This window comes from Lepidothrix coronata, unplaced genomic scaffold (genome assembly GCF_001604755.1).
Source record: "Lepidothrix coronata isolate B3197 unplaced genomic scaffold, Lepidothrix_coronata-1.0 Scaffold127, whole genome shotgun sequence".
In the NCBI taxonomy this organism is placed as follows: Eukaryota; Metazoa; Chordata; class Aves; order Passeriformes; family Pipridae; genus Lepidothrix; species Lepidothrix coronata.
In genome coordinates this window covers 2096099-2110410 of record NW_016690307.1, presented here as the reverse complement: position 1 = coordinate 2110410, position 14312 = coordinate 2096099, and the positions used below count along the sequence as shown (strand labels likewise).

At 36.4% G+C, this 14312-nt stretch overlaps 1 protein-coding gene across 1 annotated transcript in view; it reads left to right on the top strand.

The window, feature by feature from the left end:
* The window catches only part of MMP16 (matrix metallopeptidase 16), a 170000-nt gene extending 158439 nt beyond the window's left edge, over positions 1–11561 (top strand). The window contains exon 10 of the mRNA XM_017826491.1: positions 704–11561. Within this exon, the coding sequence (XP_017681980.1) occupies positions 704–1038 (335 nt within the window). The 3' untranslated portion in view covers positions 1039–11561. The remainder of the gene's footprint in view (positions 1–703) is intronic.
* Positions 11562–14312: the final 2751 nt, after the last annotated feature.

Here is a 14312-nt window from a genome sequence, read left to right as displayed (position 1 = left end):
AAAGTAATGTAGATTTTTGGTAAGAATCAAGCTTTTTTCTCCATTTAGGCATGTTTAATAGTAACATTGGATTGTCCCTGAACGAACAAATACCATCTCTTTACAGAAAACTTAAATCTGGTTACACCTGATTTCTCATGTGAAAGATGCTGTTACTTCATCCAGTTTCCTTGTGAAATATAGCAATAGGTTATGTAACAGTAAAGTGGGGCAGTTCTTATATCTGGATAACATAGCATAACATTGCAATTTATTTCAGTAGATTTCCCATATTGAAGAGATTGCAATGCTTTAAAGTCTTGGCCCTGGGGTTTCCAACTCTACTTGGGTTTTCCGTAAATGAACAAATCAGCTGGATCTTGGCTTGTCATAGATCATATTCTCTGGAATTCTCTCTCTCTCTTTTTTTTTTTTCTTTTTGGTAATAATGAAAAAAAGAAAATCCCAGTTTATTGAATAAAAAACAACAACAAAACCCCCAAACCAACATACCATCCAAACCCCTATGTTAGATTTTCTAGAGACAGTAAAGAAATTAAATTTCTAAAGAAGATTTGAAGTCTACTCCTTACACCTTTTTAATTTTTTAATTACAAAAAGAAAAATTTATTATTACAATTACAGAAAGTAGTTTCCATCATGGTGTGTTTATGACATGATTTGATTTGATATGACCATAAATAATTGCAAATTTCTTCCTCAGGCTTCACATATTTCTACAAAGGAAAAGAGTACTGGAAATTCAATAACCAGATGCTCAGGGTGGAACCTGGCTATCCCAGATCTATCCTCAAGGATTTTATGGGTTGTGATGGACCAACAGATCGAGATAAAGACCGACACAGCCCTCAAGATGACGTTGACATTGTCATCAAACTGGACAACACAGCCAGCACTGTGAAAGCCATAGCCATCGTCATTCCCTGCATCCTGGCCTTGTGCCTCCTTGTCTTGGTTTACACTGTGTTCCAGTTCAAAAGGAAAGGAACACCCCGCCACATACTGTACTGCAAACGCTCTATGCAAGAGTGGGTGTGATGTAGGGTTTTGGTTTTTTGTCTTTCCCTCCCAGGAGTTTGTGGTAACTTGAGATTCAACACAAGAGCTGTTATGCAGTTTCCTAGCTAGGAGCGGGCATCTGTCAGTCTGAAACAAAGCTGATCTTTAAAACCCAGGGGGTTGCCTGTCCTGCGCATGAGTGGCGATTTGCTCAGCTGGGAAGCTTCCATGATACACAGTATCTGCTGTTTCTTCAGTCCTTTGTCTTTCTTTGTCATTCGATTCTAGGCCTTTCCTCTGCACACTCAATGCCCTATAAACTATCAGGATTAACTAAAGAAGAGGAAAAAAAAATATCTCCAATGTTTCTACATTTTCCCCTTAAGGCCTGTTCCCCTTTGAAAAATTTTTTGCTGAAAGTAAATTTTTTTAGAGAAACACAACAACCAACAATGGAACTTTCGGGAAAGTGAGAAGACCCAAAACAGCTTTGTCTCCAAAGAGGATTGCTTTCTGTCTGCTACAGATAAAGTCCTATACTCCTACTTCCAGTTTTGTCATGTGGGAGACTCGAATGACACGCAGGACTTCAGACTGCTTGGACAGCCATTTTCCAACAAACAAGGGGCCAAAATATCTGCAATATAGTAACAGCCTTAATAATACATTCATTTTGTGTTTTTTACAGCTGCTCTGGGCTATGTCCTCAATGTTTTAAACTCATTTATATCCAATACTATATTCAAGCAGAATCTTTTTATTGGTTTGTTTGATTTTTCGTTGGTTTTCCTACATAACCTTTCCCAAGCTGTACCAAGCTGACTGCCCAGGCCTTTCATAGGCCTATCAGGAGCACTCATTCCAAAGCATGGTAAAAAGCAGTGTGTCTCTGAAGTGGATTTCAATGAACTAAAGCAACAAACATGCTATTGATAAACTTGAGACTGGTATTATATAGGTGGTGTAACCCTTTGAGAACTACTGCATCCATTTTCAGAGTCTGGTGGATGTTAATCTTGGTTGTCATTAAATTATAGGATTGTGTTTGGTTTAAAGGTTTAAATACCGGTTTAAAAAGAAAATCAATTTTTCAAAACAGATTTCCTGTGACTCTGAGTGTTTTTAATTATTTGCATTATTGATAGAAAAGCCTTTGTAACATAAATAGAAAACAAAATATATTTACCAGCTACTTTCTTTTTAAAGGAACCAAACCTATTTTAATAATTTCTACCACTTACCAAGAATTTTTCTGAACTGGCAACACTTTTATAGCTTAGCTTCTTATCTTAAGCATCTTGGATTTCTCTTTTGAAACTATGTTGCATGATAATTCAATTTACCTCTGCAAAGGTACAGTTACAGTTTCAAAGGAAAGCTAAGACAATGACTCTGATATTGCATGAGTATCCTCTGGTGTGTTACCCTTTTGCATGTTCATCATAGTTCTCAAAGGGTTAATCAAATTTCTGGCCTTCACTCGAACATGGTATCGCTGACAGAGCCAAGGGACCACCAAAACATTTTGTCATTCTGTGTAATTTGTGCTAACAGCAGTATTGTCATTTTCATGTGACCTGCAGAGCAGGTTTGTATCAATATTTTTTTCCTAGAGAAAAGTCAGCAAATGACAGACCTCTTTATTGATTTAGGAGCTGCTTCTTGCAGTGATAGGCTTTACAGTCACTGGGCTGTGAACTTATTAAAGATGGTCAGAATGATGCACCCCAAAAGTCAGACACCTGGTTTTTTATGAAAGCCAGGATTTGAGGGGAGTAACTTTTGCAACAATGAACAGCTTGCCTTGAACTTGATTATTGACCTGTTGACTGTCATTACCAAGTTAAACATTGTCTTCTGTGATCAGCTTCACTGTCTGAATTTCCTTAAAGTGTACTGTCCTGTGTCTTTGACCTTTAACTTGCAAACTGGCACAAACTGAAGGGAATCTGGTGTTGCAAATGAACTGAGTTTTATTTCTTGAAAGGCCTGATAGATATGATCCGAAATTTGAGAAAAAAACATTGAAGTGTTTTAGTAGGAAAGAACTGTCATAGACTAAAATATTTATGATTGATCTGTAGAAAGGTATTTTGCTATGTATACATGCACACTCTAAAAATGAACTACAGCGGAAGTTAATTTTTATTTAACTTGAATACAATTTTCAGTATAAAATTATTATTTCTACAAATACCTAGTTATTAATGAAAAGGTTATAGGAAAGTATTAAAATACTTGAAATGGCCAGTATGGGCTTTTACATAAAATGAGACTTTTATACTATGTTCAACCAATTTCTTACTGGTTTCTTAATCTACATAACTGGATCACTTTTTAGAGAGTGTAGGTATATATACATATGTATTACAATTATTATTGTTTTGGTAATGGATAGCTTGACTGCCTTGAATTTATATTTATATTGAGCATAGCATGAAAAATAGTATGTCTTTTTTTCAATTACATGATTTTATATTGATTTGAGGACTTTCAAAAGTATGTGGCATGCTATAAAGCATTGCAAACTTATTTCTTAGAGCATAAACAGATATGCATATGTATGGTTAACAAAAATGAAGATTAGGAAAAGATATAGTTTTACAACAAATATGCAATGCAGATGGCATTTTGGAGATGTTTTGTAGAAGTACTGCATACTGTAGGTTAGAAGCGCACCAGTATCAGCCCATAGCATTATTTAGTAAATTCATTTCAGTCGTTGCTGAAAATATAGATTTATTGACAGTTTAGTAACACAGGATTTTTAGTGCAGATCAGCTCATTTGGTGAATTTAAAATTTGATGCCTGTTTGTCATATATGTTAATATGCGTGTGTGTTTGTATACTTATAAAAGCACACAAATGCACACATACACAATTTAATCCATGGAGAATTTTTTATTGTCAACAAACTACAACTTATGTTCTGCTACACACAGAACAAAAAGATTGATGTTGCTGTTCCAGTTTTTTTCCCTTGGATAGTTGGAGGAAAATGCTAACAGCACTATTTATTCTGCATTTGTTTTTCCTCTACAACAGGAGAACTTACTTAATATTATTTTTAAGTCAGAACTGCATCTCATCTGAGGTTTTTTTATTCACTTGAAAATTTCACTTCAATTTTGAAATATCTTTCATGGCAGCTTTAACTTTTTGTGCAACTGTTTCCCTGACAGTAATGAAGTGGTGAGCATGTTGACTGTTGTTCTTTGATAAGGTAACAAAAATATTTGTATTTGGATAATTTAATTATGCAGGAAGGTAAGTGTGATAATTCTAGTGCTTGGTATATGGTGCATCATAGATACATGAATACATGATAAGTTGACTGTTTAATCTATTTTCTTTTACTTAAAAGTGCATATATGCTATATACAGAGAGAGGGAGAAAAATAGTATTATATCGGTATGTTTATGTCATGCAGAGCAAGATTGTGTCAACATTTCTGTTACATACTCATATTTTCAGTATGTTGTAATGCAGTCATAAAGGTTTGCTTTAAGTAAAAGATGTAGGAGCTACTGTGTTCACAGTAATTTCCAAATACTTACTGGCTAGTTTCAAATTATAGAAGTCCTGAGTAAATGAGCGATGTTGCCTGATCTAATTTTGAACTCAAATGAGTAAAAGTTCTAAGACAATTTTTTTTTGAATAGTTGTTTTTCTACCAGGGCCTATAACTATCAGAATTAAGAAAAAGCAAATTTAAAATATTTTCAGTTCTGCAATCTGGGTTCCTGCTCATGTGCCGTAACTTTTTAAATAAACATTTTCATATTGCTATTGTCATGATCTGTACTGGGGAACAATACAAAACTGAATATGTGTTGTGTTAATCAGCTACAGTCTATCAAGCTGACTACACAAGGTCGTGTATCTTCATAGTACTATGGTCTGTATAATGCAGGAGGCCAGAGTAGATGATGGCAGTGTTTCCTTTGGCCTTTCAATGTATAAACCTATGAAAAGGTTATTGACTGTAGACAAAAATTAATTTTTATCAAAAAATACATTTTAAAAAATATGTAACTGTATATTTACTGGATAGGCTGGGATGGAGGGACTCAAATGGCTCCAAAGGAGCCCTTTCAAGTCTCCTGAATAAATGTAATACACATTTTATATATTCCTATGAACTTTTGATCTTTTTCTGCTTTCAAAGTGGGGCAAAGGGAGGGAATAATTAAAGAAAAAGATTTTTAAAGGTTAATTTTATGAATGAGCATAACAGAAGCTAATAGATTTAAACATAAGGGGCAGACTTACTCTTTTTCTTAGAAGTATACTTCACCTTCCAATTGCTTGATCAAGACTCCTGTGCCATTAGGACTGTGGGTTAAAAACAAAGTGTAAGGCTTAATTTTTGATTTTTCAACTTTTTTGGGGGTTTTACTTCAAAATCTAAATGTCAGCTAAATGTAGCTTTTGGTACCAAATTATATAGAATCTAATTCTAGTTTGTTCGTTAGAAAAAAGTGCATAGACTAGAAAGTCAGTCTGCCTATTAGCAACGGCAGCATTACATTCCTATTCTCATTTTTTTATTTTCTTTTGCATTTTAATCTTCATTAGGACAAACCTTAAAAAAGACACAGAGCAAAATGAACAGTGAATATTCCAGGCACTGGATTTTTAAGAAAGTAGAAATGCAAGCTACCATACCATTAGCAGCCTAAACTGGAGAGAGCACAGGATGACTGGGTGGAGGAGCAAGGATATATGACTGCAGAGGCTTGCTCTGTCCTGGCTTCCATATCTTCTCACAACATGGACTAAGTTGTATCACCTAATTAGCAGAGATGAAGGAAACCCTGCACCATGGCAGCAGGAGACGTGAAGCAGCCATTACAGAGCAATACCTCCCTGTTGCCTTTTGTTGTTTTCAAGACTGTCTCTGGACACGTCTGTTTCCAGGAGTGTAAATAGATAACTGCAGGTCTATGAGCCATAAGGGAAATCATTATTATCTATGGAAGAAACAACTGTCACTGGCCATTTACGTGTTCAGCTATACTGTAAATCAAATAGTATTGTGTGGGAGCTGAGGAACAGATAAGCTGTTATTGAATACAACAGTATAGCTGTGACTGATACACCAGCACTGTAATGTCAGGCATACTTCCTTAGCTCACACTACACAGAGTGCAGACAAACAGAGTGGTTCTTATAAGACCATTTCAACATATGTCAGTTACAAAATCAGGTGTAAATGAACCATGTGCTCATAAAATTAATGTCTGATATATGCATGGAATTCAATGAGTCATCTACCACTAGTCTCATGAAAAATATGTAATGTGTGAGTCAAATCTTCCTAACTCATTCTTGTGACTTGCCATCTGTGATGTCAAAGGCTGATAGAGAAAAACATTGTCCTCAGTTCCATCATGTCATGCTGAAAATGTCTGCTAAGCATCAAAGGCCTACCATCACTTGTTGTAACTGGCTCCATTTGATGCTTTATCTAAGGTAGTTTCTAATGTTAGGCAGCATACATTTTGTATGATATGGCATTATTTGATGTTCGAATATATGTAACTAGGAATGCCCAATAATAATCAGAAGATCGTATTTTGAAGGATCATCAGTATGTGATCATAGGAAACATCTGTTCCTAAAATCAAAATGTATTTCAAAGAAGCATATATACAGCATTAAACACGTGCGTCATAAACAGGTCTTGTTTCACAGTATACATAAACTTGAGCATATCATCTACAAATTATAGTCAATTTATTAACATTTGCAGTTGTACCTGCCCATTATGTCTTTGAAAGAGGACATTCTGTGAGTAGCATACATAAAGTATGTTTGCTTTGTGGAGATAGCCTTAAGTATTGCTATGGTCTGCCAATAGTGTAGATGAAATAAATTTTAGAGGCAGAGAAGACATAAATGAAGAATGCTGATGTAAACTAGCATGCTGAAGACAATTTTCTATACTGGGATGTACATGCACCATAGTGCTGCTTGCTGTCACAGTAAAACTACATAAACAATAATCATTACACATGCTGCATTTATGGTGGCATAAAGCTCTCCGGTCACACAGCTTAGTTTCTTCTCCTTCTCTAGAATGACATCATCAACAGATTATAATTATAGCCACCACATAAACCTAAGATTTCTGTTTAGTTAATAGTAACTTCTACCCTATGAAATTGTATCACGTCCTTTTTATAACTACAACTTTAATCTCCTTGGAGAGCTCTCAGCATATCTTAATTCATAGCCTTTCATGCCCCTTATTTTTCTTGCTCTTGCAGTAATATATATACTGAATATTCTTTCCATCTTGCTGCCTGGCACTAACATGTGAAATAATCACATTCATTCTGTGCCATGCACGTGTTCCTGGATAACCCATTTGCCCATCCCTCATTCTGGGAACTAGCTTTCTGGGAACTGGCATTAGTAACAGAAGGCTGAGATAAAATAACTTCCTAAAGTACCTGGTTAGTCCTCAACAATATGACAATGAAGTTTAAAGAATTTTTAGTGAAGTATTGTATTACTTATACACTGGCAACAGAACAGTGTAACTGCCAATCAGTGCATGCCCATATGGATTCACCACTTGCAGAGCAGTGTGTTAAGTCACAAAAAGTATGTTTAATCCACATTTTCATCCTAATGTGTTGTCATGTAACACCCAGTCCACACACACATTCATAGCTTTCATGACTGTGCATAAAGTCATCTGCCTTGTAGAAGCCAAAAGTGCTCAGTGTCAGCAGGCAATCAGTGCTAACTTGTTTATTATGTATAAGACAAATTTGGGTCCCTTACTAGCATTTTGCAACCTTAAAGAAGAGAAATTACATAGTGTAAAGTGACAGTTTCTACTACTCTTTGTCAGTGTTCAAAATTAGATTATATTATATACAGCTCAAAGAGTAGTGGTTTACGACTGATATATTGCAGCCCTATTTTTAGGAATACAATGATTCTAAAGAGAGATGTACATACTGTGTATGCTATACTTGGCTATTGCCACAAAATTGTCAGTGCTCACATACCAATCATTTTCATATCTTATGGGAGCACCATATTGAAGTTAAACCTGAGCAGTTTGTCTGCTTGGATATACGTAGAATTATATAACTTAGGAAATGGTACATGTGTTGACGTGTATCCAGAAGACACCATCAGCAACCTACAGTGCTGTTTTAAATGTGGTTCATACCTGCAAGGCATAACTGAAACTTGTATGGTTGTGTTTTACATCATAAGATAAAGTGCTATAAACTCTGGCCATGCATGCCCAGGTAGATGAAAAGTATTAAAAAAACCATTCAGGATAGCCACTGTCAATACTCAGACAGCTTACAGAAATAAATGAGATTGTTATACCCGAGAAAATTTAACATCAAATAGAAATCCAGAACTGAAGGAACATGTGATGATGCAAATAATTCCCATCTCTTACTCTATGTAATGCATTAGGTAAAGCATTGTCAACTAGGTATACACCTAACCTCTGTCTTTACTATGTTTCCAAAACCATGCAGACATCTATCAATTCATGCACAGTACTGTCTTACTGCATCTGGTTGAAAATCATTTTACAGGATAGATCAAGGCTTATGATCTTCCTTTTTCATCATCCAGGACACACATATCATCATCTGCTATCAATATTCATTCATTTGAAAGTGGTAGTCCGTGCATCACAGTGATGACAATTACAGTTTTAAATGAACACTGTATTGAAATCTTTCTCAGAAAAAAGTTAGTCATGAGCTTTCTTTCCACAACTTCTAGGACCCACAGGAAAACCAACTAGGTCCTTTGGTCAAAGTCTGCAGACAGACACAGGAAAAGCAGCATAAGAGCATTTTCATTTTTATTTGCCAGAAGAATACAAAAAAAGGAATGAAAACATTTTGATTTATAATTGCAAGTACAACATCAGTTTGTCAGAAAGGGAATGTTTGTCAGACAAGGACTACTAACACCACTAAAATTTCATGTAATCAACAATAAAAGTGAAGAGATTTTATCAGGGAGTTGGTGATAGCTTTGAAAGTATTATTGGTCTCCAACAGCAAAGTTACCTGTTAGCCTATAAAAAGTCCACTGAGTTCTATATTTGGTGTCATAATCCACCAGAGAGGAGTCAGTCAAAAGTCCCCTCAGTATAGTTGCTCTAAAGCTGACGGCAAATATAGTACATTATTTATCTGATGCAATCAAAATCTTTGGAGATAGATTTAGCCAAATTAATATCAGCTTGAATCTCTGTGCAAAAACTGGTCACAGTGAAATGTTCTTACATTTGTTCTCAGAAATTAGATCCAATAAAATTATCTATGATTTAAAGAACTCCACTGGATGAAATACTGAAGGACAAAGAAGCCTTTAACCTCTATTAGTCTACATTATAGCCATGTATCTTTACTTCTGTGATATCTCAGTCCTGAAGTGTTTGATATAACAGAAATAGTTTTATGGCCCTTGGATAGATCATCTATTGGTATTTCTATATGTAAATACAATTTCGATGCCAGCCATTGCATACCATTTGCATGCATGGTTTATGACATCTGTGAAATGTGAGCAGTCTAGAAATCTGCATTTCAACAGTTTGTATTATTTCCAGTGGTTCCAGTTCTCATTTAACCTCATTTAGCCTCTTTCTCCTTTGCATTCTGATGCTTATAATCTGTGTCATGGATATTCAGACAAGAATTTTATGGCTGGATTCCTTTCTGTACCACAAGTCAGTTCATACTCATACATCAACTGCCATTACATTACTGCTGTAGCATAATATGCGCTGTTGCGTGGCAGAATGCTTTGCTATTATGCATCGTTTTCTGATCAGTCCTAATTTTTAGATAGCATAAATAACATTTATGAAGAGTTCCCTTTGTCATCTGCTATTTTAGTTTGGATTCATTGCTTAGTTCAGTCACAGCTTGCAGAGAAAGATGCAGGTGTTTGACTTCTGAGGTTTACTCTATGTGATAGGTGTTCCTATATGATCAGAAGCTGTTTGAGGGAGGCAATGTCTGCTCCTTGCCAGTCCCACGGTTAGTATTGTTAGCAGTTAAAGCATGTGCAGCTTGTTTTGTCATTCTTTAGTCAACCAAGGTTTGATATGGATATATACAAGAAAGGTACATTGTTTTCCAATCTTCATACAGATCCTTGTTTCTCTTTCTGAATAACATGCACCTTGCTTTCTCTCTAAGTGCTGTGTTCTTGTATCTATCAGAACCTAATTTCTTCCTTAGTTCTGCTTGTTGGGTGTTGTTTTAGCAGTTGATTCCATTTTCCTTCTTGTTGACTTTCCTTCGTCTCTGTAATTCCAACAGAAATTGTTCTGGTTCCAATATGTTAGCTAGAAGCTACTACAATTGCGGCTCTGCCCACACAGTAATTTGCTTATTTATTCTCCACTTCAGAGAAAGAGGAAATCAACCTTTCATGCAGAGACAAGGGTGTTCATGCAGTTGATAGGATATTTCTGAAAGTGGTTTTATGCGTAACATGACCATAAAACTCACACATTGTTAAACAAAAACTCTTCAAGCTCTACTTCTTCAACTACCCAACAGTTGTTCATTTAATTTGCAAAGCCTGACAAATAAGAATATGGATGTGATAATTTCTCTGTGTGAAATACATTTCTCATTTTTATTCCCTTTTCTCTGCATAGTCCCATCTTCATTTCATGCCCATGTTCTGCTCATTAGGATGTGTGTTAGTATCAAAATAACTGGAGCATTTATTTGCTTTCTGCAACTAAATTTCATTTTACTATTGTTATTTTATTTTATTGGCTCACACAGCATTCTATACAGTAACCTTTTTATAACTGACATATGTTATTCTTTCAGGTAGCTTGTACTGACAAACACAAAGCTTGTTTGTGTGCAATCGCAAGGCTGACTAAATGGTGCTAAAGTGTATTATGACTGTCAGATATAATCAGGCAAAAATTTGTGGTGCTTAGACTGATTTTTTTCATTGATTTTATTGATCAATGCATTGAACAGTGTTTTATTATACACAAGTTGTCTCTTATTAGTAAATTAAGACCTCATAGTGCATTGTTAAACTAAATGGGTTAATTAATCTATGTAACAGCTCACCAAGCTAATCTCTTTAACTCCTTATACTGTTGTGTCATTAAAGGTCAAGGGGTCATGATAATAATCTCATTGCTGTAGACCATTAACATGACAACATTTTCAACAAAGTACTTATGTTTACAATGCTATAACCCTTTGACTGCTGCGGCAACCTTTAACCACAGAACGTCACATGCTAGGATCATCATTATGATTCTTGCCATGGCAATCAAAGAGTTAAGGGCTGTGCAGTGATTTGTTTTATATTTATTAATTTATATTTATTTTTTGTTTTCTTTTGAGAAGGGGGGATTGGGGTGGGGCAGTTCTTGTCTGCTGTAAGTGTCTTAACCAAGGGAAGGGTTAAAATGGCTTTTTATACTATTGCATCTTATGTACTTACCATCGTTTCATTGTGTTGTAATTAAAAAAAAATCTGTCAATAAATAAGAGAACAGAAAAAAATTTTCATAAAGGCATTGTGGTTTAATTGGTATACATTACTGTGAGATTTATAGCTGCTGTTCTTTAGATACTGTACAGCATAAAGCCAAATTTAGCCTCAGAACAGGAAAGCCCCATGTATAATAACAGATTATGAAAATGTATAGAGATATTATGGATATATCTGGGTATGAGCAAGGTGAAAGAAACAGTTGATTTTTCTAATCAAAATAGAGTAGTAAAAACTAATTTTTATGGAAAAGAAGTGGAGTAAGTGACAGTGGACATACTTCTATAATGTCTGAAGAGCCATCGGATATTGCCGTCACAGCCACTTCAAAAATGATGAACAATGAACAGGTGGCTGAATTCCCTCCTTTGTCGTATGTAACTGTCATGGTTTGAGAGCTCCAAAATCCAATTCCCTAGTCCAAACCCCCTCCCACATCTCAACCCAGTGTGAGATGAGTTTTCCAGACACCACACGAGACTCAAATGGGGGAAAGGGAATATATATTACAATGACTGTACAAATAAATACTACAATACATTATATACAATCTTAGCTATCTCTACCATGACATAAGTATTTACAATGGATCAAATCTCTTCTCCCCTCCAAATAAAAGTCCAGGAGGGAAGTAGGAAAAGATCCTTTTCCACTCTCGGAGCAGGCAGCAGGTTCTCTTCTTCTCATGCAGCAGCTGTAGCTGAATCTCTGCCAGTACACACGAGGAGGTATCCAAGCCCCTCGGCCACTCGTCTTCAAGTGAGGGTCTTATCTTCCGTGGGCTGCGTTTACCCAGACAACGGTCGCGTCACCACGGTCACACCACGAAGCACGGGGGTCTTCGTGATGGTCTGTATCTTCAGGGGATTCAATCCCCTTTGCAGAGCTCTGTGCTGTGTCTCAAGCAGCGGGGGGGCCAAGGTCACCCTCTCCGCATTCCTTCTCTGAGCTTTTCAGCTCCTTCTTGCAGTGCATGCTGCACTTCACCCCTCCCTTCTAGGAAGTGAGGGGTCTCCAAGGAATTTGGGGTCCTTTGGTTCAGTACTTACCCCAAAAACTCTGTCTGTAGAGCTTAGATCTGCTCTCTCTGCTGCTGGCTCTCTATCTCTCGGACAGCTCTGTGTCTTCCTTGGTTGCATGTCTGTTGTTGCTGCTCGGTCTTCTCTCTCCTGGCTCTCCGCCACTTTCTCCGTCCACTGCCGTCCCTTCAGCAGCTCCGTCTGCGAACTCATGGTGGAGAAAACTTCTTTAGCTTCTCAGTCACAGACCTCAGTCCAGTTTAACACTGTTTCTGAGCTTCTATGACCCCAGCCAGGGCTGGGGGGCCAAAGCCCCCCAGAGGGGCTCCTGCCCCTTCTGCTCGTGGCTTTCACAACATGGCTACTTCTTCTACAACAACTACAACCACCTTCTCTTCCGTTCTGCTTGTGATATGTTTATATTTTGCAGAAGCGCTCATTAGGTAAAACCTCAAAACTTCAAGGGTCACCACCCCCTGGGGTTTTACCATTTTATGACTTCAGGGGGGAAAACTGTTTCCCACCACCACATGAAAAGTTTAAAGAAAAGGTGAGTCTAATGTTTTAAGTTAGAAAATAGATGAAGAATAAACACAATAACAATGAAAAATGTCTTGAAAATGAATCACAATAGAAGACCAGAACACTAAGATGCAAATTACAGTTTTGTTAAACTTTAGCAATCCAGCTCAGCTTTGCAAAGATCTATGCGCCTCCCATGTCAACAAACATGTAGTTCTTCTTAGGCTATAAAGAATTATAGGTTTTCTACACCTGTGCATATGTGTGGGCATAGGAAACCAGGAACAAGTTCAGTCTATATGGACAAAAACATAGAGTTATTATTGTTTCAGTGTCCTAGCAAGAAAGAAGGCAGTGCTTGTAAGTTGATCAAGACCTGAGGCCAAACTCATCACATGCCTAAGCTACCTGAAGCTTTGCTCTTTTCCATTCTAAGTCAGAGGTGCATGTGTAAAAGAAATCACCGATTTCAGTTCTCACACATAAGAGAGGAAAAGGGTCCTGACTGGGTCTTATCTGAAGGTGACTGACAGGAAAAACACCAGTTCTGAATGGAATGGTTTGGGGAGTGTCTTAAATATCTTAGAATCCTTGAGTTGATGGAAGTATGTTGTTTCTGAAAGATTTGAATTAAAACAACTTCCATGTTGATTGATGTCTTAATACCACTCACTTCATAAGTAAAGGTGATCCTACAGGCAGAAAACTGATTGATAAACATCTAGCAATCACAGTTAACATATGAGAAATTTGGTGCCATAACTCAATGTTTTTCAGATCTATTGCCATACAATTATGTGACAGATCATTAGATTTTTGTTTTAATTCTTGGGCCCAAATTCAAAATTTAGCTTCCAGGCATTATTATTTTTCTTCATAAACCTTTCTAATCAAGAAAAAAATCAATATTGTGTTAATCAATTAGATAAAAACTATTATGAATAACAAATATTTTTAATCACTGCTTACCAACTGTTTCTGGTTACTTGTTTGAATTATTACAAACAGTAAACACAATCAACCAAACATCTGGACATCAATAGCTGGAATCAATGGAATTAAAGCTTATGAATGTATTATATATTACTTTCTTCAGGTCAAAACAGCATACAATGGCATAATCATTTTCCACTCTAAAGAAACTAAGAATAAAATAAACCAATATTTTACAGAGCACCTACTGAGCCAACTGGGAAAACTCCGGATGCTTACTATGAGTGTAATGATTGCA